The 27,582-nt window shown below is 42.7% G+C and overlaps 1 protein-coding gene across 1 annotated transcript in view; it reads left to right on the forward strand.

Annotated features, from left to right (window-relative positions):
• Positions 1-1,988: 1,988 nt before the first annotated feature.
• RNF43 (ring finger protein 43) overlaps positions 1,989-27,582 on the forward strand; it is a 58,471-nt gene continuing 32,877 nt past the window's right edge. The window contains exon 1 of the mRNA XM_010585931.1: positions 1,989-2,225. Within this exon, the coding sequence (XP_010584233.1) occupies positions 1,989-2,225 (237 nt within the window). The remainder of the gene's footprint in view (positions 2,226-27,582) is intronic.

Here is a 27,582-nt window from a genome sequence, read left to right on the forward strand (position 1 = left end):
CCGCGGTCCCGGCCCGGCGGGGGGGCGGCGGCTCCGGCTGCTCCACCCTCACTTTGTGTCAGCAGGTAGGAGAGCGCCGGCCGTCCCGGGGGAGGACGCGGCCAGCCGCAGCCTGCCTTCTCCGGGGGCCGAGCTGCCGCGGTTAGGTGCAGCTTTTCTGGAAGAAGGACTTTTCCCCGCAGCAGCTCCCGGGGCTGTCCGGCGGCTGGCAGCCCCTGCGCCCGCCGGAGCCGTTGCCTACCCGACCCCGGTCAGGCAGCCCGCCGGGCTTAGCTGCCGGGTCGCTGCTGATGGTCCAGGTTTTATTTTCCTTCGCGCTCCCGGCGTGTAGGGCCGATAATTGCGTCTGCCGTAGCGAGGGGAGAGACTCTGGTATTTTACAGGAGCTTTTCCGAGGTGTTTTGGGGTTCTTTCTCGGGTCTGTAGGTTACATGCGGACACTTCACTTTCAGCCATGCCTGCCCCGGGAGCTTTCTGTCTGCAGTAATTTTCTCCCTTTGATCTTGCTGGATTCTCTTTCGGGCTGTGGAGCTCCGCTCGCACCTACCTGCCTGCTGCATGTGTGCGAGAGAGAGCGCTTTCCTTTTTTTTTTTTTAAGTATTTTTTTATTATAAATACCGATTGGTTTTTGTTTGTTTGTTTGCTTGCTTTAAAAAAAAGACCAAAACCAAACATCACCAGACCCACACAGTTTTTTTAAGCTGCTGGAAATAACTTTTGCCTAGGATTTACAGCAACATTCCCATCCGGCCCGGCCCCTGTGGACTCCAGCAGGCACACTGCCTAACAGGTTTGCAGATCTTTTTTCTTTTTTTTTTTTTAATCACTTTTTCTCTTCATAGCTGTGGGATCACTGTAACTTTGGTTTTAACTGAAAATAGCCTCTGTCTAAAATCTCCCAGTTATGAAGACTCCTCGATACGTTCCATGTGACCTTCAGGCAGACCATGGAACTTTATATTTTATTTTGTGGGGCCTTTAGTCGGGATCTCCTTAATGTGTGCTTGGAAGTGGTTGTAACAGAACTCAGGCACGCACAGAAATAGTGCGAGAGAAACCAGATATGCTGTAACTTTTTGCTCGATACCTGTTTGGCTTGGTATCTAAACTTTTAAAGTGTTTTGGGGCCTTTTTATTCCCTGGGAACTTGAAACTATGAAGAGAAGCTCCCTGCTTTATTAATTGTCCTGGAGAACTGCACCCAGAGTCAGACTCTGAACATGGATTGCTAGGAGGAAAGTAAAGCTGATCTCCAAACTTGAATGAAGCACTTCTGGCATGAGAAGGATGGAAAGGATCAACTCGATTTGGAGGAGAATGGTACAGAAGCAAACTTTCTTTTCACCGTAAATTCAAGAAATACCTCCTGTGTAACTTCTGAGAAGGATACCAGTAATTGCAGATAACATTCAAGGTGAAGGGCTTGAGCTCGTGTTGTGGGAAATGCTGGCAAGAAGGTGAGGTGTCTCTCAAGGGTGTTTGAGATGGATGTTTTGAACCTGTGGATCTTCCTAACCCTTGGGCAGGGGACACGAGGACACCATGTCCGTGGGGACATCTCCCCACGCCTCATCTCTGTGGGACTGATGAGTTCCTAATGCTCCCTGGTGTTCCCGTATATCTGAACTTATTTCTTGCTTGCAACCTGTTTCGCTGATCTTTCTGGATTTATCTGCTGGAGGATGGACTCATAATTCAGGATTTTTTTTTTAGTTTGTTTGTTTAAAAAATGCCTGTGAGCTCCCAGCGGCCTTTGAGCACGTGGCACCAAGGAAGAGAAACGGTGATGGCGAGAACCGGAGAAGTTGTCCGGTAAGCAGCGCTGGCGGCGACTGAGCCCCTCTGTCCTCTCTCTCCCGCCTCCCCGTCGCTGGGACCGCACGCTCGGAAACCCGACGAGCTTTGCCGACGGCTGGAGCCCGCCGCAGGGTGAGGACACGTTCCTGAGCGGTATGTGTGGCCCGAGCCCGCTGCTGCAGCTGGTAGCATGAGTGCTGGCCCCCAGCTGCAGCTGGCTGTCCTCTGGCCTTGGCTGCTCATGGCGACCCTGCAGGCAGGACTTGGCCATACAGGGCTGGCGCTGGTGGCGGCGGTCGAGTCGGAGAGGTCGGCGGCGCAGAAAGCCATCATTAGGGTGATCCCCCTGAAAGTGGAGCCGATCATACTGGAAGGGGAGTTTGCAAACGTTGCCGAGGTGACTCCGGCCGAAGGAAAACTGCTCCAGGTAAGAGCAGCTGTATTTTATCCCACTCCATCTGCCTTACCTTCCCACTCCTATCCTCTCCCCCCTTTTCCCTCCTTGCTGGTTCAGCTCCCAGCACAATGGATTTGATTTTGTTTCCTGACTGCGGGTTTATAACTGAAGCAAGGAGTCATTTTTTATGTGAGCTGTCCACCTGTGCGTTTTGTTCCTTTGTGTTCCTGCCCCCCAGCCCTGCGCACTGTTTTGAGGCAGAAGGGATCATGCAAATGGTTGTTGATTCTTCATTCAGTCACGATCTGTAGCTGTGCTTGTATTAATGTTGCATGTTGGATGTGGTCAGTTGATCCCATGAAGATTACTGCGTATCTTAATTGATGTTATAAAGCTGAGTGTGTCGAGTCACATGCTGGGACGCTAAACATCGGACAGAAAAACGTGATTTTTTTTTGTCTTTGGGAAATCCACAAGGTTTTCTACACACTTCTGCTGACAGCTGGGGGTCTGTTACAGCTAAAATACACATCCAGACTTTGCACGCCAGAATTACTGACCCTGCTAGTTGTTGTCTTGTGTATTGCCTGTACCTGAAAGTTGAATTTCACCCATGCAGTGGTTCCTGTGGTGTCACCACCACGTATTTTTATAAGTGAAATTAATGCTGGTTTCTGACCTTTACTAAGGAGAGAGCATCTGAATGTCTCACCATGAGGTGCAGATGCTGCTCAGAAACAGAACTGAGCTATTTGGTGAACAGACCGATCTCCTGCATATGCTAAGTTTTGAGCACAGTTTCTTGAGACCTGGTGTGTACTCTCTCGTTTCTGTTGGTAATTTGCTTGGCAGTCGTGTGCTTTATTCTTGAAAACAAAAAATAACAAAACAGCCTGCGTTAATATTAAATCTTAATTTTTGCATGGCTTTTTCCAGTCTTGACTTTCCAAATGTGGTATGTTGTAATCTTAATTAAACTTGTAGCTTGGAAATTTAAATTAAAGTAATAAATTTTGTATGGTCTTGTAAGAAAAGAAATACAGTTGAGCCAGCTTTAGAACATGGTCACCTGTCTGAAAATGAAAATGGGCAATTTGTGACATTTATAAAGCCTGTTTTTCCACGCCTTTTGAACCACTCAGAACGAAAGCTGTGCTGTAAAATTATATTACCAGGCTAAAAAAATCTTAGTCAGATGTACTCAAGGTCCTGTTCTGTCGTGAGGCAATGTCCAGGAAAGTCAATATTTATTCCTTACAAAAACTACAGTGGTGTTGCAACTGAGCACAAAGTGTAGAGTGTGGGGCCTTTTCGAAATGAGAAGATGATAATCTCTACTGTGTGATGTGTGGACATTTTTAACCAAATGCGGTGATACAAGGTGGGATTTTTGTACTGCCTGCCATCACAGCAGCACAAATGAGGCGTTTTGAGTAGTCAGCCGTAAATAGTGTCAGATTTACAAATGGACTTTATCCTTTAAAAATCATCCTCAGTATGGAGAGGTTGGGGAAACACTAATCTAATCTATTGTGTACACAGATACTGACCTGCACTGTATATGTTTTTAGGCCTTGATTCTGCCACTATGTGTGTGCAGGGGATCATTCCTGTTCTGTATCCTACTGAATCCAGTGCGGAACATCATCCAGGTCTGGTTTCAGATGGCAGTGTTGGGATCGGGGGGTCAGGCTGTGCCTTCTGCAGCAGGATGTTTGCCCTGTGCCAGGCGCTGTGCTCTGGGAAAGCTTAGTCAAGTGTACCTGTGACCTCTCGTGTGTATCTTACGGTGTAGTTTCTAATTCTGCCACTACGTATCGAAACTCAGAATATAAAATGCCATTTAAAATTGTTTGGGTCCTGATCCTGCAGTGGGTTCCTGCCTCTGGAAAGACAAAATGGGAAATGGAGCCGTAACTGTTGAGGTATAAAATAAGTAAGAAATGAATGGGAAGAACTGTTTTTAGTTTGCATTTAGATAGTTGGATATTAAATACACCTGAATCAGGCTTTATGAGGACATCTCATTTTACATGTCAACATCCCAATCTTGCAAAAACATTAGGTCACGTGCTTAACTTGGATGTCATTGGAACTCTTATTTAAATAAACTTAAGCCTGTTCACACATACCTGCACAATTGGTTCTTTATATGTAATTCAGGTACATAACATGATTATCTTTACAGTTAATGAGCTAAGAAGTCTAGTTTTTACACCATTTTTTTGAATAGGTCTTCTTGGTTATGTCAGACCCTGTAAGATGCAGTCAACCCTCATGCCCATTGCAGGAGAACACAGACTGCAGAGCTTAGCTTGGAAGAGAGGAGTGGATGGCCCGGTCCTGTTTTCAAAGCAATGCTCTCTTAGTTCAGTGGTATAATAAGATTGCTTAAGGATAAGTGGTGCAGAGTTAGCCCTACATTCAAGTAAAGTTCTCTTTAACTTATAATTATCTTCATAGTGTTCTGGTCAATATATTTTTAGAAATACATTCTTAATTTAATATAGAAAATCCTGCTTGTAAGTGATGGAGCCTCACCAACTGTACTTTTACCAGAAAATTTTCTTGATTTCTTTTCTCCCTGCCACACTCTCTAGGACCACAGTGTGTTACATTCTTAGAAGCTAACTTTAAAAATATCTTCTTTACCTATAATAAAATAACCCCAATGTCGAATTCCTCCTCACACCCCTTGCCCCTGTGACCGGTTCTTCTGGGAAATCTCTGGATTTTCGGTTTTGCAGGTCACTGAACAGTGGTGGGTGGGTGGGTAGATGCCAGGAAGCTGCCCGGGACCTGCCTGCCGTCTGCCACTTTCAGTTTAACCCAGGCAGTGTTACCTCTGGCACTCCGCACGGTGCAGTATGATGCAAAAGGAGAGGAATTTCTCAAGTAGGCAGAGCCACTTAAGACTTTATAGGTCAAAAAACCAACACCTTAGACTTCTTACAGAAATCGTCTTCAAGCTTGTTCAGAGCTCAAGCTTGTTCGGATGGCACATGCTCTAAGCATTAACTATTGCTTAACACAGGAGAAGTCATGTTGTGAACTAGTTTGCAGTTTCCAAATGGCTGGAAGTTTAGATCTCTGTTGAGCTTACTGCAGTAGCCTGGAGTTCTTCTGAAAAAGTCCCAGGGAAGTCAGACAATGGCCCTGTATTAAAGATGGAAGAACCAAACCTTTTAGACAAGTAGGTTGGAAAGAACGTATTTGGATCTTACTCGTAATGGGCGATCCACGAGCAGCTAAGGATTCAACGTGTCCTCTGAAGTGCAGTTCCTATAGCTGTTTGCAGACCAACTCCCTTTAATATGATTGCTAATGCGATTTTTACAGCCTCCGTTTTTAATATTTTTGCTGTTCTGTTACCTGATTTTTGAGGAATAAATCCTGCTTTCCTTCTTGCCCATACCTCAGTCTCCACTTGATACTGGAGAGAGTTGATGATGTTGGTTTGAAGATAGGCAGGAAAATAAGGAATGTCTTGGAAAGAAAAGGAGACCGCCACTGTAGAGACTTGAGAGAAAGAGTTTTAAGATTTTTCCAAACTGAATTACAACAGAATTCACATGCAAGCCTAATTGTGGAAGAAGAAACTTTTTATCTGAGAAATAGTTCAGCACTTAAAGTGTGCATACAAGCATACATAATTAAAACTGAGCATTAGTATCTTTTTATTTGAGTGTATGTAACTCCAATCTTGTATACAAGGGAAAGGATGATACTGTGTTAGTTAGTTACAGTCTCTAGTTCTGGGGCTAGTATTTTGGAAATAATGTTAAAAGTTTGGGAAAAGTCCCAAACAATGATATTTAAAGAGAGATAGATAAACTCAAACTACTGTATTTGCTATAGAGAAGGCAAAGCAATCATCAGTCACTGCTCACCTTACATGCCTACATGTAGAAGAAACATGTAGATATGTAGAACAGTGGAACAGTCTTCTTATTTAGCAGGCAAAAGTTTTCCCAACATGCATTGTTTTATCGCAAGTCTCACAATATTTTGTTTCATTTCTGTATAATCTTAGCAGTTACATAGGTGATTGTAGGAGAAAGTCAACTTCCATTTACCCACTGAGCACCTTGTTTTAACTTATGACTGCAGGAAAAAACCTTGAGAACACAGAACAAGCTCCCTAAAGGCTCTGAAACCCAAAAGCAAGGATTATCCTCTTTCCTCTCCCTGCAAAGAAATAAAGTATTTTAAAAACATTATTTTTAAAGTCAATCTTCTATTTAAGGTGGAATGAGTGAGAATTAGAGGAGGATCCTGAATCTTGATTTTTAAGGTGTTGTGTACAATTCAGAAGCTGAAAATCACACATAGATATATTCAGAAAAGAAGTGTGGTGCATCTTCATAACAGCAATGATAATTAACCCTTGAAATTGCTACAATGAACCCAACATGATCATCCTGGAAATGGAGAGTGTTTCCAATGTTACAATGCAGAATGCTATTGGGGAGTGGATAATCACCTACTTACCTGCTTATAGAGGGTTACGCTCCCAACCCATAAGAAAGTAAATGTATTAGTAGTCTCCTATACTACTAGCTCCTGGATCAACAAAAGGATGTTGAGTGCATAATGTTGACAGAGATCAAAGAAGTGGGAAAGTCCAACCAAATGATAATGGAGACTTAAATTACCTGTGAATAAACTGGTCAGATAGCACAATAAGAGTAAGTTCAAAGAAGCAATTTCTGCCTCTTGGAACAGCTAATACTAGAGTACACAGAAAGATATTCTTGACTTAGTGTTAAGTAATGTGCAAGAACTGACTCAAAAGCTAGCAATAATTGAGCCACTTGTACTGACTGCAGCATAATAAAATTCGTTGCCTAAGTACCAAAAAGTGGAATTCTGACGCTAACCTTTAGAACGGGAAATTGCACTAAAGTGAGACAGTGGGACAAATGGCTCTTACAGCTTAAAAAAATATCTTTAGATGTGACATAGATACTACTCAGGAAAGTAAAAGCAGTCTTGGGAAAACATACAAAGCATTGAATCAAAAAGGCAGCTGTAATCCAATACAAATACGTCGGTAGTGTTGAAGAAACAACTTGGGCCAAACAGAGCTTTTAAAAATTGGACAGACAGTATTAGTATAGGATTGGCATAGTATATAGTATAACCTGCAGTGTAGATTAGTGTGGTATTGTATTAGTATAGGATTTAAGTGTAGCTGATAGGTGAGCCATTAAAATCCAGAAGCAGAGTAGGGAGTCTCAGCTAGAGTTAGCTGCTAGGAAAAGCTGAGCTTAGAGGCTGTTTCTGAACTTCCATCCCTCTCTTGAGCATATGCAAGGCTGAGTTGGAGCTTTGCATGGTGTGTCTTCTTTCCTGATCCGGATAACATGGGGCGGGAAGCTGTTCTCTGTTGAAGAAGGAGTTTGAAGGACTTTAAACCTAAATCTTCCAGCTCCCCAGTGCACCATCCAGTGCTGGTCATTGTCCCAGTAGAATTATTTATGACACAGGTAGGTGTAGACCCATCCTGAATTGAAGATTTTCAGTCCTAAAAAGGTCATGGATCTGGAGGCCCAAGTAATTACATGGGGCAGGCATTAATAGGAGAAACAAACCCAACTGCAGCAGAGCAAAGATACATGGTCAGAAGGCTAAATCAACAGGGCTGGAGTGAGTGACAGTCAACAGAGGAATTCTGGCCACATACACCCGTCCTGGAATATATCCAAGGAGCAAGTGGACATTTCCCAAAGATAAGCTGGCAGAGGGCTGAGATTACAGAAGAAGGGAAATGGGCCTCAGTCATTCCTGTTGGCTGTAGCTGGGCTGGATTTGTGGGTGAAATGGCTCTGAACCATTAGAGAAATTACTTTTTGTTCTGTGCTTCCATAAAACTAAAGGTTTGGTAGGCATTTCATATAGATTATGGAAGGCTATTCAGGATTGCATGTGAATTCATTATTTTTAAATGAAAACTTTCAGAATTGTCAAAGTAATACAAACGTCACAATTTTTGTATGATCAAAGAGAACTCTATTGACTTTAATTTGGACAAAAATTGACATGCATTTTTATGTATTATATCTCCGTATTTTTCCATGCATAGAGCTCTCAAACATGCCTAAAAGCTTTCTGTGGACTTTCCCCAAAAGTCTTATTTAATCTGAAAACAAGCGAGTTTTAACCTAGAAGGAAAAAAAGTAACACATAAGTGCAATGGAAAATGAGCGGTGTAGTTTGATCTTCAGGTCTGTCTATCTTCAGCATCATAAAAATCTGTGTTGCAGGGGTTGCGAAGAGTCAAATATATGAAATTTTGGTTTATGAACAAAGCAGAGTTGTAAGCCGAACCTCAGTACAGGGGTATGTATCACACTCGAGCAATGCACATTCATATTTTATCACCCTTTTGGGCTTCTCTCCATTCTAGGTTTTGAGATTAGATATAGACAGGAGGACAGGGTATAAAGTAGGCATAAGTGGCGTGGATGGTCATGGTGGTCTCTTCTGTCTTTGAGTTCTGTAATTTTTAGTTTGTTTTTTTTTAATCTGTTTATTTTTCCCTTATTTTGCCGGCTGTAAAGAACAGGAAATGTTGTACTGCCTTTCATTTGCCCATAACACTTTCAGTCTGCATTAAGGAATCCTAATCACATCTCATGCTTCGGAGCTTTGGGCTTGCTGCCAGCATGGGTCAGGCGGGAGTTGGCCAAGAGTTCTCTTGGGACCTTTTCACCTTTTTTTAGGAGCATCAGGGATTGGCCTTACCTCGAAACAAGGAGCTAAAACATACAGGTCCGTGTTCAAAGGTAGGAGAGAGAATATTGTTTCGAATATGCTTAGGTTGTGTGGATTACTCCCATGCACAAGATGGAACATATCACCAGATTTAAGTGGAAGACTCTCTTCCCCCCTGCAGCCACCCTGTTCAAATTATCTGAAATTTTGGGTGTGTATCTTCTTCCTCTGCAGCTTGAGACATGAATCATCTGCCTAGATCAATGGATGTATTCTCATCTCGTCACTTCCCTAACCCTAAAGGGGCTAGTTAAGGGCATTAGTAGCCCTTTGATCTCTCTTTTGTTCTCCATCTCAGTAATTTGGTCTCCACTGATCAAATAGGTTAATCTAATGTGTATTACTGTGCTCAGTATCAGGATAGTGGCAGAAATGTAATGGATTATCCTATACAGAAATTCTGACTAGATGGCTGAATTAATTCCTCTGCTATAAACTTTATGAAACAAATTATAAGGTTTTTACCAAGTTCAGTTATGACACGTTAATTTCAAATGTCAGTAAAGAAGTTTGGGGATTAAATTTGCTATTGTTTTGTCAAAAGGTATGTGAATTCTAGCTCAAAATTACATGGAAGAATAGAATTCAGACTTCCTACTTCTAAAGCACTTCAGCAGCTGTGGTTCCATGGCGTCTTTGTTCAGCTAGGTGGATTTGCTCAAGACCGCCGGTGCATCACTGTAGAAGGGATACATACACTGCAGAATCTCAGAGAGAAAGACATTGGGATTGAATTGGATCCAGATATGAAAAATGCACTCCAGTCCTATTACAGACATGAAGCAGTTTTCCCTACAAAGGCCAAAAAGCCTAATAACAGAGCAGAGCAGGTGCAGCGAAGGCACTGTCTGAAAAAGGATTTTGGGGCGATTGCCACATGGTAGAGCTGAAGAGACAACTTGAGGAGATCTAGGTAGTGGATGGAGAATGTTGGTTCTTTCGTTAGTTGAATTTTGTGCAGGATCCTGCACAACAATGTTGCTTTCAGATTGTTTAAATATAGGGAACATCTGTAAGATGTGAAAGTCAAATAACGAAGAGTGCATTGCAGCAATTCCTGTAACTTCCTGGATGTCAATTTGCATCAGAGATTAATGCTTAGCAAGTTAGTCTCTTTAGACCACCATCCGGCGTAGAAATACAACTTGAGAAACCCTATTACTGACTATGTTTTAAAGTAGTAAGAGACCTGACTTATGTATATGTGTTATTGCTTCAGTCTTAAATCATATTACTTGCAAAATTGTCTTAATAACTTCTATTTACTAAGACAGTTTTATGCCAAAATAAGTGGAACCTCACAAAGATCCTGAAGAGATAAGAAAGAGTTCCCCCTCTTCCACTTGTCATGCTGCACCTCAGTTATCCCTTTGTTCCGTAAATGTCTTATTTGAACGGTAGTCCTCATTTGCAGCCATGCTGTGGGTGCACATGTATCCCTAAATGTCAACGCCAGAGACTTCTGTCCAAACATTTTCCTAGGGACACAAAAATATCTGTGTCCTGCCCGTTACCCTCTATTTCATCTGATCTCATTCATATAAGCGTTAAGACGCCCCAGGTCATACAGTTCAACTCTGCTATTTTTTTTTACTCATCTACTCTCTGAAGTTTCTTTTATCTTTTATCTTTTATCATTTTTGTCTTCCTTTTTCCTCAGAACAATGTTTATTCTTGTTATTTTTCTGTATGTGGTCTTCTTGATCACTACCAGTGCACAAAATGGTTTAGGCCGTTGCCTGGCATCATTTGCCTCCAACACTTTGCTCTCCTCTGTTCTTCTCTGTGATCATCTGGTCCTTCCATTATCTCCTTCAGAGTACCTCTGACCTCCGTTTCTTCTCTCAAGAGGAAGATGGCTGTACCAAAAGCTCTCGTTTGTAAACTTTGTACAAAGTACATACCTCCATGAGAGGTGCAGTTACCTGATTTAAGTGACGGACAAACCCCATGTACTTGTACAGCATGCAGCTCCTACAAGCCCTATGTTAAAAGTATCATCAAAATAGTTTTTGTGGGTTCTTGGTTGAGAAATCACCGCATGCCATTTCTGACAGTTGCACCTAGCTGTGGCCTGAGTTGGTGCCAATCCATGTCTTCATGCTCCTTCACTGACTGCCTCTTTTATGGTTGCTTTCTTCGTAAAACAAAGACTGGAGAATGCCTGTGGGACAGGTCCCTGCTGAGCCTTCCCCGAGAAAACCAGCCGTAGCTTTCTATTGCTGACGACACCTGAGTGGAACATCTTGGCTCCACACGACATTGCAGAGCCTTCAAGCGGCCGGTAACTTCTATGAGTTGAGGGAGATCAAGAGGCAGGAAACGCGGTGGTTATGGGGAGCTTCAACTACATCCATTACACTTCAGGGAGCTGCTGGTCAGGTAACCAAGAGGGGGAGAGGCAGTGCTGGCCTTGGCCTTTTCCAGGACCTCCTTCAAAATCGTGCTTTTGAAAACCTGCTCTGTAACGGTGACAATAATGTATTTTGTTCCTGCAGAGATGTTGAGAGAGAGGCCAAAAAGTCAACCATAGTTGTGTTTTAATTCAGAAAGGGGAGTTACGTGAAACTGAATAAGGTTGTTATAAAGAAGCTGAGAGGACAAATAGGAGTTATATCCTTGCAGTTGGCATGAAGGTATTTAAGGTGACTACAGTAGCAATTAAGAGCAAAGAAATACTTGAAAAATTATAAAAGGATATTAGCATACCTAAACATAAGGGTAAGAAAGTATATGAAAGCATCCTGAAAAAGCAAAAAAATTGGTAAAATGAGAGAAAAGAGGAACAAGCTAAAAATATGTAAAAACATAGTGAAAAGACGAAAAGAGAAATAACTTGAAAATTATAAAAAACCTAATAATAGATTCTTTTCAGTTACATCAGAAGCAGAAAGCTTGCCTGACAATCTGTAGGGACTATAAAAAATTGAAGTCTAAAAGATGCACTTAGGGCAGCTAAACTCATAGCAGAAAAATGAATGCAGTTCTTGTTGTGCTTTCATCTGTCTCAAGCTGAAATATCTGTAGATGAGATGATGATGTAGATAGACAAAATTAACGTTATCAGTTGCTGGGATCAGATGGTATTCACCCAAGAGTTGTGGAGGATGAAATTGTTGAACTATTAACTATGTATATGAACTCTTGTTTAAAATCCCTGGAAAGTGGCTGATGCGATACCAGTTTTTCTCTGGGCTCCGAGTCATCCACAAAAGCCCAGACCAGTATGCTGTAAAATCTGTATGGAGTAAATTGGTAGAAACTATAATGTAGAGTGTAATAAGTGGATGTGAAGGAGTCAACAGATGTATCAGCTGGGTAGGTCCAGCTCAATTTTCAAAATGCCTAAGTCCCTCAGCAAACACTTTTAGGGAAACTAAGACATGGAATAAGAAGGAGGCTCCTGGATAAGCAATTATTGGAAGATAAGAAGCAGATGCTAGGAATAACTGGGAGATTTTCACAGTGGGAGAAGCTGATGACTGTAGTTCTGCAGGCAGTGTGTGTGGTGGTAGCCATGATGTCCTCTATGTTTAATAAGCACATGGAAACTGGGTGCTTGGTAATGTTTTACAGCTTTCCAATACATTAACTAATTTGAAGTAATGAAGACAAGGATCAGCTACGAAGCATTGCAGAAGAACCTTATGAGACTAAATACTGTAAGGAGATGCATTGGAAAATCAGTCATTTCTTTACGTTAAGTGATGGGCTCTGATTTGTCCATTAACATTTAGAAACTGTATCTTGTGCTTATAATAGATTGTTCCATGCAAGTGTCAGCTTAGTACTTGGTGGTTGTCACGAAGACAAAGAGAACATTAGGAATGACAAAAAGAGAGAATAAAACAGAGAGTATCTTTAAGCTCCTGTAGAAATCCAGGATACATCCACATGTTGAATACCGTGTGAAGTTCTGCTCCCCACACCTCTAAAAAAGATGTAGTGGTACTGGAAGAGGCTTGGAGATGAACACGAGGATAAGAAAAAGTATAAGGTGTGTTTCATACAAAGAACAACTAACTGGACTAATACTCTTCTGGCTGGAAAAGAGGCAGCCAAAGGGTAATATGAAAAAGATCTACAGAGTTATCAGTAGGGATTGACTGTTAATCTCTTTCAGTGTGAAAATAATGGGGCATCACGTGAAGCTACTAGGAGCTGGGTTCAGAAGGAAGTGCTCTTCATGCACTGTGCACTTAACCAGTACAGTTCCTTGCTGCAGGAACTGCTATGGATGCTAAGAGTTTACAGAGGTTCTAAGAACACTGGAACTAATGAATGGGAGAAGACTCCATCAATGGCTATTAAATAACCAGTCCCAGTTTTGCCTCAGGAAGTCTATAAAATTGCAGCTTGTTGGAGGCTTGGAGAGTGTCTTGGGGAGAAGTCCTATATGCTTGTCCTGTTCTTACTTCTCCTTCAGAAATCCATTGTTGGCAACTGTCAAAGCAAAGATCATGGGCTAGATGGACCTTTGGTCTGAATCCACCCTGCTGTTCTTTTATTCTCATCTTCTACAGAACACTTTTTCAGCCATTAGGTCCACCATCTTCCAGCCCTTCCATTGCACCTTTGCTCTGTTTGGGCAAGTCTCTGTGGAAGAACTGTGATAAGTATATCCTTCATCATCCATTACTGACTTTGAGATCAGCTTTTCATTCACTTAGAAAGCACTGTACAGTTTCTTGGGATCCATTATCGCAAATCTCTTCAACAGGTAGCTCTCAACTGGTGCTGTTAACCAGCGTTTGATGCCCTTGACACTTTGGCCTTCCTGTCTTCCTGGATGTACCATTTTTATCCCTCATCGCCCTCAATCTGCATGATCCCATCAACTGTGCTCTATTGATGGGATAATAACCATTATAATTTAGTCATGTATGCTCCCTGCCTTTGTCTGTTCTTTAATGCAATAGTACTCACCTAACGAAATATCAACACAAATGTGCTATAAGTTCTTATTTTTCAGAGCAACACCTGCTCCTCCGAATGGCTAAAATGATCCTGTGCATTCTGACTCTTACTTGTCCATCTTTGTATCCAACCATGCTCTGCACACTTACAGCCTGAAATGCATAAGCAGTGGAGGAGGAAACTGGTATTTCTTGAGAAATAGCACAGTAACTTCAACCCCAGTGGCAGCAGAGGCAGACAGTCCCATGTGTGGTAGGGCCAGGCTGGCTGTTTCTCATGAACATAGGATGAGATGTGGAAGTTCTTGGCCATAAACCTTCACTACTAATTCTCATCTTTAATAGCTTCAGAGCTACATTTGGCCTGTTCATAATGGTCATCCCACATAAATTTGTTGTGCCCCTTTGGAACAAAGCCTATCTTCCTGTCTGACAGGCGTACCAAGATGACTTTAAGATTTCTCAGGATCTTGTTTAAAAAAACCAAACACCCTCTTAATTTTTTTTTTGAGTATTCGGCATTTTTTCAGTGCAGAATGGACAGCCCTTATCCTTCTGAATCATGCTACCCCAGCTTGGATATTCCAGTTTTGGCAAAGTTCAGAGTTTGTGCAACCAAATTCTAGCAGGGTGGCTAAGTAATATTTATTGAATTATTTTATTGAACTATATTTACTCACTGCATGGGCTCCATCTGTGATTAGATTAAGTGCTCAATTGAGTATATTTCCCCTAATATTGAAATGATGTTGTCCCAACTCTAAATAGCCTTCAGGAATAGCAAGAATTGTCCTGTAGGCAACAGGGGTGTGTCTTCTGTGACTCCTGACTTGGTACATCCAGCGTGCCTTTAGAAGTCAAGTCTTCCTAAAGAGGTAACTGTCTTTATGGAAGACTTTCTTCAAGGGTGTAGACTTCAAGGGTGCAGACTAGTAGGATGCACCATGTCTTTAACTCGCGGAAGAACTCGTGTGCTGCTTATGTTCTTTAGGAATCCTATCTTTGGCACTGGCAGAAAGACCCCAATATCAGGTGCATTCATTAGAAGTATCATTCCTCTCCAACAACATTAGCCAATGCTGAATTTTGGAACCTGTGACAAAACCATTATCAGTTCTGTATATCTAAACCTTGCAACATCCTGCTCCTATGCACTAGATCTCAGGATATAACCAAGGGATCTTACTCCTTCCACCTGTTTCTGCCATTTCTGTCCTCTCTCTTCTCCCATTTTTGGGTACAGGCTAGGAACCCAGCTGGGGCCAATGCCACAGCACCCAGTCAGTGCTAGGGAGTAAGAATGAGATGTATACTGTTCAATTTTGCAGCTTCCTGACCTTTTCCAGGACCTCCGTCAAGGTCCTGCCACGACAGACCATTGTGGCAGGAGGCTGCTTACTAGCACTGGATATAGTCATCCCTCCTCATGTTCCCAGTGCGTTTTGTATATTGCAGGCAACAGAGCCTGCACCTTTGATACCTACCAGCATGTTTGGGTAGAGTACCTGCTCTTGGGAGTTAGCTTCTCTTCATAATAACTGTATCTCAATAACAGTCTGATATTCCGGTGGCTGAAATGAGCCTTTCTCCATATTAGAGAATATTTTTTTTTACAGGTCTGTTGGCATATATACCTCTCTCTTTGCCTAGAGAGTGAATCATGGTAACCTGTGTACATCAGGTATTTGGTCACCAAAAAGAACAGTTGATGTGTTAAGCCAAAAATAGTTTCAAAACCTTGCCAACCATATCATTTGCATTTTAAGGTTTTCATGTTCAGGTAGTGTCAAACAAGATATTCTGAGGTCCCGTCCTTTCTGTCTGCAGCTATGGAGCCAGGGAATCCAGTGTGCCTGGTGGGAACCCAGCACTGGCAATGCTGAATATATCAGTGGTAGAAAGCTGTTTTATCTGACAGGCTACAAATGAGGAATGTGGGATAACATCTGAAGAGACGGTTTGCAGAAGCTAGGGGTTTTGCAAAATTGACTTCTTTTCCTCAGGTGCCAACAAGTACCTGGCTCCATTGCCTATAGGCCAGACTGTTTCTTGGATTTCTGGTAAACACATTCTTGATTCTGTAGTCTGAAGGATTAATTGATACCTGTCTAATCCTTTTTCCCCTGAAAGCCTACTGCAAGATAAGGCAAGATGCATTAGTGGTGATCCAACAGACTTCGGTTTGGCTGGGACAGGCTGAGGAAACGCTAAGCCAGAGTTACCAGGGAAGTTTGCCTGTCCTCCTAGACTGACTCACACGGAAGTCAGGACATTTGCTCCAGTCCCTTCTTTGAACTCCTGCCTCTAGATTTTGATGCTAGATAATGGTTGTTATTAGAAGCAGCCCCTCTTAGACCTCTCATCCCTACATAGACCTGTGTTTCAGTGATTCTGGACTGCTCACTAGGACTAATGAGTAGTAATGTATAGATTACATCAGTGCAGATACCTGAGCAACTATTTCTGTCCATCTGAGGGATTTACAATTTTCTTTGACCCCCTGGACCTAAAGTTCTGTATGGAGCTTTGGTAAAAGAGTGTTGACCTCTATCCCAGCATGGGATCTTAAGCAGGGTCTCACCATCCAGACAGCACGATAACATGAGCCTGTGGCAGCTTGTTTATTATGCTAACCATGTTCTTAAATGTGACTTTCCTGGTAGCAAGAAGTTCTGCCAGAGGGCAAGAAAGGCCCACTGCTAAATGTCTTAACATCCAGTATCTTTATTCCACCTTCCCAGATAAGGTTTCTTATATGCTTTCCTGAGGTCATATCTAAGTTTCACTGGAGCCAGAAAATAGCTCTTCTTTTCCCCCCAGTGAACCCCAGACCTTCATGGACAAAGTGGTATGCCTCCTCAGACATTTGATGTCAAGCAGACCATCTCCTTCCTGTCTGCACAGAACCAAACCCGTCAGGTGGCCTCTGTTCATTTGTATCATGAACTGGGAGATAAAAGAGGTGCAGTGATACTGGTAATTGCATAACATATTGTATCAGGAGATGTTATGATACTGCCTAAGTGTTCGTGCCTCTGGCCATCAGTAAATTCCATCAAAGGTCAAGTTGTACAATAGTCTCTCCAGAGGATGTCTCCATTCTTGACATCTGCAGAGCTGGCATGTGGAGTTCCATTAAACTCTATACCATTACAGATGCTTCCAGGAATGATGCCAAATTAGGCAGATTGTGGTTTGCAGACTACTCTCAAATGCTTGAGACGCCCCTCCCCACTTACTTGTGGGGAGAGACAGAGAGGGAGTTACTGCTTGGAGTTACTCACTTTCTGAATATGTATGTGGATTGTCATTTGAAGAAGAAAAGAAGATAACATGGTAGTAATTGGGCTGTTTTGAGATGTATAGTATAAATCCACATTAACTGCTCTCTTCACTTCAGTCTTGTGGTTGAGATGAGTTGTAGGCCCACAATGAAGAGTATATCCATGCTTACCGTTCTGAATATAAACATACTGACAATGTGCATCTCAAAGAAGACTGCTTAATGATGGTAAACTTTTCTTCTTCCACAGCAGTAATCTGAACTTTGTGCCATGACTTACAAAGTGAGGGAAAAAAAGGTGAAATGAGACTGGCAGTATTTATGGGTGGACATACTGCTTTGAGTAAACAAGATGAATGCTCGTATTGAGAAGCCTGATGTTTCCATGAAGGCAAACTTCCTTATGTTTATTTAATTCTGTTGACCATGTTAAGAACTTTGAGAGATTTTTAATAGCTTATAAACTCTGGTTAAGCATCTGTATGAACATGGGTTTAAGTAGGTGGGCTGAAGAACTGTAGATGTTTTGTTAATATTGCTGTGCTTCTCTAAAGTTTATGTAGGACTAGAAGAGTCCTGTAGAACCCAGGTGAAAGCCGTTGACACTTAAGACCTTTTGGATTTTTTGGGGGAATGAATTTAAGTTAGCACAGATTTGAAGGAGATTTACGAATATTTTATGTTGAATTGTATCTTGTTTGTGTCCTGGTGGAGAGATCATACTGTCTGAAGAGGTTAGTGACAGTCTGGCTGCCTCTTGGCCATGCAAACCAGTCCATAGTTTGGGCGTAAGTTAAGGATTTCCTTTGATCCAGTATGGCAATTCCTGTGATCTGCAATCTCCTCGGTCTAAAGTGTACTCAGAGGATCACATTTGACCTTTTGACCATGATATCACACTGCCAGCATATGTTCATTTGTTATTTCATCATGATACTGTCCTTTCATCGACCTTTGGTTGTTTTCAGAGTCGGTGCTTTCAACGGTGCAAGTTCCTCATCCTTTGAGTATTTTCTGAGCTCTTCGTTCTTGTATTATATTGCTGTCTGTGACTATATCTGGATGTACTAAAATGTTCATTGTTCCCATGTGGCCAAGACATCAGAGCTGGTGGCAAGCCTTGTTTTTGACATTATTTATGATGGACTTTGTGTTTTCTACAGCAAGATTGCCAGAAAGAAGTAATCGTAAGTGTCTCCATTTGATTGACTTTTCCAGTTAAATAGGTAGTTCTTAAATTGTCATTTCAGTTTCATTTAAATGATTAAACTTAAGTGGTTAGAGTAGGGTGAAGAAAACAGAACCATGTATGTGCATATTGAATGCCATTCTGATTTATTCTTCACCTAATGCCTCACCTGTGGATACTTAAGTGTGTAGAGTCTTGTCCATATAAATGTTTGAAGGCTGGCTGTTACACATACCTGAATTGTTCATTAAGAAAGTGCATCTCTACCAAATTTCCTTTTCTCTCTTCAGTTGAGAAATGAAACATACTGGTGTAAGGAACTAACTGAAATGTCGTGTTTATCAGTTGTTTTTGTAGAAGTTTTTCTTTTTGTTATGCTTAGTTGATGCAACGCCCAGCCGAGTGATGTGTTCACCCAGCTTTGAAGGAATCTGTGTCATTTTGTCTGTAATTGCTACAATGATGAAGACTTGCAATATAGATATCATACAGTTTTTAAAACAAAAATGTCATCTAGTAGGAAAAAAACGTAGCTTGTTTGAATTGGTTGAGTCCAGTGCTGATTGCTGCACAGAAGACATCCATGAGCACTGACTGAGGGGGAGAACTTTGAGTTTCAAAGTAATTTCTCTTTCATCTTTAAATTTTGATATTCAGTTGTGTTTTGCCAGAGTTCAGAGTAACTTCAAGAATTCAACTGTCTTTCAGCTATATTTACAGGGAAAATATATCTGTCATTTCCACTCAGGCTACACCTGTAAGCTGATATCCTTGGGTTTCTCTTGGTTTCACTGTTTTGTTTTGCTTTGTTTTCCACCATGTTTTAACAAGATAAGCATCTCTCAGCGTATTTCCCCTTAATTTCAGTAATTGCCTTCTCTAGTGACCGATTTCCTGTGCTCTTCTGTTCATGTATTACAAGATCTTGGTGTACAGCCCACATAACACCAGTGCATAGAGCTCTCAATCGTATTATCATCTCAGGTAATTCATTAAAAGCTCCTCAGAGCATCAAATGGAAAAAAAGCACTAATTTCTCTGAACTCACTCCCCAAAGACACAACCTGTGTAAACGGAGATGCTTACCAGATGCCTGGAAATTTGACATCATCAAACACTGAGGTGGGAATTAAGTTTCTTTCAGGTTTTCAAAGTTCTTTCACTGAAATCATTCAGCCCTCTGAAAATTCTATCCAGGTGTTATAAACTCAGTGTTTGCTGCTGTTCTGACTTGCTGCAGAGCAACACAGAAAACAAAATAAGTTTGAGTATATATAAGATTCAAACTATAAAGGAATTTGTGACTAAAACACAATAATTGAAGTTCTACATTAAATAAACTAGGAAACAACTTTGTCTCTTGAAGCCAAAGATGATACACTTTCTTAAAATGAGCTAAGCAAGTATTCAGCTATATTCTGCATCCTCAGAGCTCACTGTAGGGATCTTGCCTGATAAAAAAATGCCTAGATAACCGCAATGCAATCTCATCAAGAAGCGAGGAGATGGCTACCTTGTAGTAACGTAAGAATGCAGTGTACTTTTGCCTGTTATCAACTGGAAGTTCAGGATCAAATGAGAAACCATGGTTGTAAATTCGGATAACCGAACAAAAGTCAAGTTGATAATGCCTTTTCTCTTTCTTCTTATTGCCTGGTAATACTGTTTCAGTCTTACTTGGACAGTGTTTGGTCAATGTTTATATAAGCATAATACTGTCTGGAGCCAAGCAAATACAGATTATTGTATTGGATCTTCACTCTTCCAAGGTGTCCAGCAAACTTGCAAATGTGCTGAAAAGGGAGGTTAACAAGAATGAGCTAAACCAGTCTGAGGACAGCAGGAAAGAGACTGTGCTGCACCTCTTCTAAGGCCTCCCACAGAGATACCAATGATAACCCCAGCCTTGCTAAACTGCGTGATTGGTTTAATTATTTGACATCAAAGCCTGGAGCCAGATTTAAAGGAAGTATGAAAGCCTGAGTCAAGAGTTTAAATCTGTGTAGGTTCTTCTATGTTTATTAGCGTATTAGTGTTGAACCTCTTCCATCAGCACACTGAGCAGCATGGGTACCTACGTTCATAAACTGCTTGGTTTGTCATCATCTCTTTAGGGTCAGGATTTTTGTGTAGAAGATTGACTTGCTTTGCAGGTCTTCAAAGCATAGTTTTCTCATCTTTATTGGAGAACATGAAGTCAAAGGTGTCTTTACCCAGAAGTGAAAAATACAATCTGCAATGATGCTTATTTCTTCAGGGAATCCAGTCCATACTGTTAGACTTGGTCGCTCCAAAAGGTTGTCTTCTGTGCAGATGAGTTCTACCTCTTTTGTGGAAAGTCACTGGAAAGGACTACGACTTCTTGGGGTTGAATCTGATACTGATCTAACACAGCATAGGCATCTATCATAGGGCAAATGAACCATGTATTGTAAGGGCAAAGTGGTTTGGGGGTTTGTCTCTAAAGGGAGGTGTGGCAACTAGCTCAGCAGTACATCAGCTGCATATATAGGTATGCATGGTAGATGCTTGAAGTTAAGAGAAAAAGCCCAGTAGGAGAAAAAGATCAAGGTGGGTATGTCCTCCCAAATCCCAGCAGTTGGTGGTTTTGGGGGCACCCTGGCTGGAAATGACAGACAGGACACTTGGACTGTAAGCCAGGATGGATCTTGCCCACATGGCTTTCTGGATCTTTTACACCTCCACATCATCTTTCATCAGGGAATGTAACTCTGGGCCTGTGAAAAGAATTATATTTGTTTGCTTTAGACCTTTTAATTGGCAGTGGTTTGAGGAGCCCCCTTCATCCTTGCATTATGAACAATAGTGAATAATTAATTCTATATTTGTATTCTTTACAATGTTCACAATTTTACAAGACTGTCCTCTTCCAGGTGGAGCATCCTACACACTTCCTATACACAAGCCATTCCACACCTTGTTGCTACCTGTCTACTTTTGCTACCGGTGTACTTTTTTGTATTTTTCCTTTTTGAGACAGAGTGACCATTACCGAATGGACTGTTCGGCTATAAGCGTACCTCAGACAGTACTTCCCAGTTCTCTTTTCCTGTACATTCCTAACTTCATTTGATTTTTTGGATAGTGTGGAAATATATATAGGAAAAAAAAAATACACAGTACAAACAAATAGTATGAAGTTTTCAGAAAATGTTCCAGAATAATTCCAGGATATTCTCTGAGTTTAATTCGCTATTTTAAAGCCTATCGTTTTGTCCTTACAATTAGAATGATTGTTTCCCAGGCACATCCCTTTGCACTCAGATACTGAATTTCACCTGTCATTTTATCACATAGCCATTTGAGCTGCAGTTACACATACAGCTGATCCTAACTTATGGCTCCTTGCTGCTGAAAGGAAGAGGACTTGCTCTTCTCTCTTTTTTCCCTAGTTACTGCGTTACCCTACTTTCCTGGTCGTAACTCATGCCTCACTTGCTGTGGCCCCAGTCCTTGTAAGACCCTTTCCCAAACCTGTCCAACTCATTAAAACTACAGAAAATGCTCAACTTTATTTGCTAGGTTCATTTTCTGATGTTTTCATAAGCTAAATGAGCTCATGGAGAAGTCAAGGACGGGGTAAGCAGTGGGGAACATGTGGCCAGGAGCGTGGGAGGAGGTGGGAGCTATTGGCATCCTGTTGCTCATTAAACCCTACGCCGCGTAGCCTGAGATGCTTCACACAAGTCTTCACAATCAGCTTGAGATTGGATAATTCAAAAAAATGTTGTTTCATCTGCAAATTTTGTCACCTCATTAATTTACCCTTTCCCGAGTAATTTATGAACATGCTGAAATGCTCTGCATGGGAACTTCCTGACTTCCTCTGTAGTGAACCATGATGCAAATTATTCATTTAGCTTTTTTTGCAAATATTTTTTGAGTGCATCTTTCATTCCCTATGTTATTTGTTAGCCACAGAAACTCACTAATAGGCTTCCTGCTTCTGATGTGTTGAAAAAAGCTTTATTGTTTGTATGTAAGCCCCTAGCATGTTTTTGTCTTTTGACCAGTCTCCTTAACTTGCCAGGATTACAGTCTTTTCTGCTCTCATAATTTGGATGCAAGTTCCACATTCCAAAGGTTGCCTTTTCCTTCTGGTATTCTCCTTTCCTTTAGTGTTCACTGTTGGGCTTTTGGGGTCCAGGTAGGGTCCTTTGCTCGATGGCATAGGTTTACTGTGAGCCTCTAGCAGGAGATCTCTAAACAATTTCTGTATCACCTGGAAACATGTTACCTTCTCATTTGCTTTCTAAAATGTTTTTCTAACTACTTTCCTTATTCTTAGGATTTTTTATGGTTTGAGGGTTTTGTTTTATTTGTTTATTTAATTTTATTTTCCTTTCCTAAGAATAGGGGAATTTGAATATATAATTATATATTCACTATTACACTATTACAGAAATAATCTGTCTTCAACCAAAACCCCTGTGTAACATGCAGGATTGCATCTACTTTGGAGGTTTCTCCAAATTGCTCCATAAAGAAGTCAATAAAGGTATCTAAAGCTGTCTTTTGGTCAGACCTCAATACAACATTTGCTCTGCCTGTATGGTGATGATTGAAGTCACCCACTGATACTGTGCTTTTCCACTTTTCTAACCTTCCTAACTTCCCTTAGCCTTTCCTGGTCTCTGGCATCACCGCAGATAGGTGGTCAGCTGGTAGCTTTAATACTTTCTTTTTCCATACAGGCATGGAATTTCAGCCTACAGATCTTTGCAATTCTTTCATACAGTTAACTATATATTAGTACAGTCTACTGTATTATTCCTGTATCTCTATTATTACAGCATCCTCTGGATTAACTCCCTTACCTTGAATTTCCCAGATGCTTATGAAATTAATATTCTAATTTAAAAGTAGGCATTTTGTTTTACCCATCTTAACTTGAGGCTTGGATTTTGTGTTTGCAAGATAGGTAGATAGATATTTATATACATAAACACACAGAGATGTATATATCTGTATGTATATATCTATATAGATATACACACACACACACATACATATATATACACATTTACTGATACACGTAGCATTCTTGAATGGTGGATATCAGTGCAGTATCCCATTTTTTACCTGTGGGAGACAAATTTTATATCCAGATTCCAGCTACAAATGGATAAAACCTGACATACAAAATTACTTTTGGAATCTAAAAGAGCAGCATGGTGTGGTGGGTGCTGCCTGAGAGGGGAGCGCCGAGCGCTCTGCATTGCCTTCTGAAAGTGCGATGAATTGGAAAATGCTCACTTAAGTCGCTAGCCCAGAGCGAGGCAGAGGCAGAGCTTCAATCAGGTACAGATGAAGGTACCGATCGAACGTCTGCAGTACTTAATCTCTGCAAATGTTAATAAAAGTATTAGGCAGGCAACATGTTTCCTCTTGTTTTGTTATGGTTGAATTTCATATGCAGACAGCATGCCACGAACCTCATTTTCCCTTGCCATCCCTTCACACCAGCAGCAGCTTTCCCGAGCCTCAGGCACCACAAGCTCTGACTCATTTACTTAATATTCCTCTAATGAAACTGCCCAGAGCTCTGGACCTATTCTCCTCCAAAACAATCTTTCTCCTCCCTATTTTTCCACACCCTACTCTTTCTTCTCAGCTCCCGTCACGTTCCTAATCAGACTTTAGCTGAGCTTCCTTGGGCAGACCTTCCCTTACGCCCAGCCCTTCCATTCCCTGCCCAGTCCCCTCCACCTCCTGCAAGCCCAGCTGCGGCAGACGGGCTGCGGACCAGCCCGCGGGTCAAGGCTGCTGGTGTGGGATGGCAGTGGAGGTACCAGACAGCCTTTACAGTGAAGCCAGGAGGGCAAGAAACAAGCAGGAGTGTTTCTTCAGCCATGGTGTGATGGGGAGAGGGGGACAGCCATCGCAGTCCCCTCCCTACCTTGGCTTTCTAGGAGGACCCAGGGTAGCCTGAGCTGCGCTAATTTATAGGGCATCCTTTGCCGGAGGACCACGGGGGCTGCGGCAGGGAGCTGGAACGAGCACAGAGTGTTCCTTGCAGAAAGGATGGGAATGGCAGAAAAGGCTGTAACTGGCCTGTGGGAAAATCCACCTCCCCAGAGCTATCTGTAGTGCCTTGGTGGGCTGGAGGGTACTGGGAAGAGCAGAGCCCCAACCGAGAGGGCTGCCACCAGAAGCAACCAGAGAGCAGCTGTGGTAATTCTTGGCCAGGTTTGATGAAGACCACATTACCACCTGAAATCCACAGGTGACGAGGGGGTAAAGGGAACTGCAGACCTTCAGCACCCATTTAGTTACAAGGCTGAGGTGCAGAAGCAGGGGATTTCGGCTCCTTCCCCAGGTCCATTGGCTGGGCTTTTTCCTTGCTCAGAGGTTGGTACTGGACATTGTGAGCAGCAGAACAGCTGGGATGCAGCTATTAGTTTATATATTTTATATATATTTTATTATATTAGCTAGTAGCACTGCATGAGAGACTGTGAAACCTGACAGGGAAGCTGTGTGGTTGGAGTAGAGGGAGAAGGAAAACACGTTTAGAGGCAACCAGCACACCTGTGGGTTTTCCTGGATGTGGGACACACATGGTGCTGGAATGGGTCTGACTGTAACTGGACTGCTCAGGACAGCATGGCTGCATCAAGAGATGCTGGTGGGCTAATGGTGTTACCATTACTCATGATGTAGACATCTTCAGGGGGAATTTCAAACCCGTTCTTAAAGATTTCTGCATTGTTGATGTTTTTTTGTCTGTATTTGTCATTTTACTGAAATGTACAGTCCTGCTTTGAATGACTTTGGTCCTTGTGGAAAGAATATGGGGCTGATCGAGAGCAGGGCTGGCTACCCAAGTCTGTGAATCACAGCAGCTGTTATGAAAAATACAGGAATGGTGCTTCTTCATAGGGCTGAAACACAAAGCCTGTGAAGCTTGGCTTCTCGAGCTCAGCACTGATTAACAAAATACTTGCTCCTAAGGAACATGTTCCGCCCAGTTTGCAAAATGGGGGCACTTTATGATCCTCAGGATTTCTTGTTATAAGCGTTGATTTAAACAGTCACAGATTGTTCCGTGGCATCTGCAGAATCACTGCATCCAGTGCTTGCTGCGGGTGGCAGAGTGATTTGGTGGGTTATTGATATTTAACAGGCAGGTGGGTGCCCCGACCAGGTTTCGTGGTCAGTGGACGGAGGATTTGTTCCTCCTGAGCAGCTCTGGGAGGATGCACGGGTAGGTTTTGAGCAGAGGGAGAGAAGGATTTGTTTTGGGGTGGATGATCCGGCTGGCGAAGGGCGCGTGGGGGTGGGGAGGGAGGCAGGGGAGGCTGCCCAGGGCAGGTGGGTTGGGAGATGCTGGGGAGGAGGTTTGCCTCTGCGGAAGGGGGTTAACAGGGTGAGGAAGACGAGGTCAGTCCAGGGGTGCAAACAGGAGGAACGAAGCCATTTTACGTGCACGGTGCAGAACCTGCAGCCTGTTAATGAACCTCGCACGTTGCGCTGGCAAGGAAAGGGCTGGTGTGTGTTATTGTCGGCGTTGCACACACAAAGCTCTCCTGGGCCGGCTGCTCCTGCAGCCTGTACAGACAGGCCTGCGCTCCTCAAAGACGAGGGATCGGATTCTTGCCCTCCGGGGGTTTCCAGCCAGCTTGCAGTTCAGAGGAGTCCTTTCTTTCTCCTGCTGTTCACGCCCTGCAAAGAATTTTCTATCAACAAAAGAAATTGTTTTATAATCAACTTGATGTTCATCCCCAGTCCTGGGGTATGAAAGGGGTTTTGAAGGACCAGGGAAGCGGAGCCCGGAAATCGTGGAAGCGGGGGACGGCAGCCAGTGGCACAGCCCTGCCGGGACTGGGCAGATGAATTTTGGGGGCACTCCAGAGTCAGTGGAGCTCTTGGGTGCAGCCCTAGGAGTGGGAATAATTGGACAAAATGCCAGAAAAGGAACACTCCCTAGAAAGAAAGGGTTGGGGGATCCCTGGTATGTGCTCTGGTAGGCTGAGAAGACTCCTGCAGCTTCTGTAACTGGACTCTAATGTCTCCGTTGAGTGCTCCATCACATGAAGATCCTTGAAATGTTGGTTGTAGCTTGGGCTGTACCTCAGAGTCAATAGAACCAGGTCAAACTCAGAAGGATTTTCTTTGAACACTGTTGGTCATCATTCCAGGGAAAAACCAGTCTAGCTGAACCCTACTTGATGGCAGCCCTGTCGTGAATCTTCTCTTCCGTGCAGAGGTGCAGAAGTGGGATGTCATGAGAGGCTGGGGAGGTCTCATCAACATCAAGTTTAAGAGCTGTGGGGCAACCTAGGGAAGGAAGGAAGTTTTCTCCTTGAAGATAACATGTTATGTGGGTTTTGCAGTGCACGGTTTTCAGAACTGCAGCACCTAGACATGGGTTACCAGCAGATTTTGGTTTGTCCCTGCCAGTGGAGGTACTGGAGAGTGCTCATGGCACACAGCTGGCCTTGCAGCTGGGAAGGACAGATGTCATTCCTGTCCTCGGGAGTGTGAAACACGTGTGGTCAGCGTGCACACTCTACCAGCTCTGAAACAGAGCTGCCACCGGCATCTCCTGGAGCAGTTACCTGTCTGCCATCGCCATTACAGTTTATAGTGGGAGATAGAGAACTTGCCATTTTTACCACAGAGAGATGCCCTGCAGTCTCCTCTTAAGTGATGGAAATATTAGATGTTTCCAAATCCTATTTCTTTGCATATTACAGCTTCATTTGTAGCCCAGGTCTCGTAGTCCTACCATGAAGCCAGTAACTGTTGTTCATTTCTTTGCCCTTTCAGGCTGCAATTATATGTATGTTTTCAGCCTCCTAAACCAAAAATTTCTCAAAGCTCAGAAAAAGCTGGGGCTCAGACAGCCCAACTGTGGTTTCAGGATGAAGACGGGCAGGGCAGTGGGCAGGTTGCTGAGGAACATCATCAGGAGGAAGGGCCTCCAGGTGGAGGCACAGCCTCCACTCTCAGGACTCATGGGGTCGGGGGGCGTTGGCAACCTCAGGCTGGGCAGAAAAACTGTTTTGAGTTATCTGCCCATACTTCAGGCTTTTGTAAAGCAGCTCTTGCTTCCCTTTGCAATACAAATGTCCCTGCCTGGGTCTGTGGTGGTGGAGTGAATATTTTTTAGAGAAAAATGGAAGCGTGGGCTCAGGAGCTGGACTCGGTTACCTGACTGGTTTTCTTGGCTTCCATGAATGTGTCCAGAAGCTGGTA

This window comes from Haliaeetus leucocephalus, unplaced genomic scaffold, assembly GCF_000737465.1.
Source record: "Haliaeetus leucocephalus isolate CR32 unplaced genomic scaffold, Haliaeetus_leucocephalus-4.0 Scaffold136, whole genome shotgun sequence".
NCBI lineage: Eukaryota > Metazoa > Chordata > Aves > Accipitriformes > Accipitridae > Haliaeetus > Haliaeetus leucocephalus.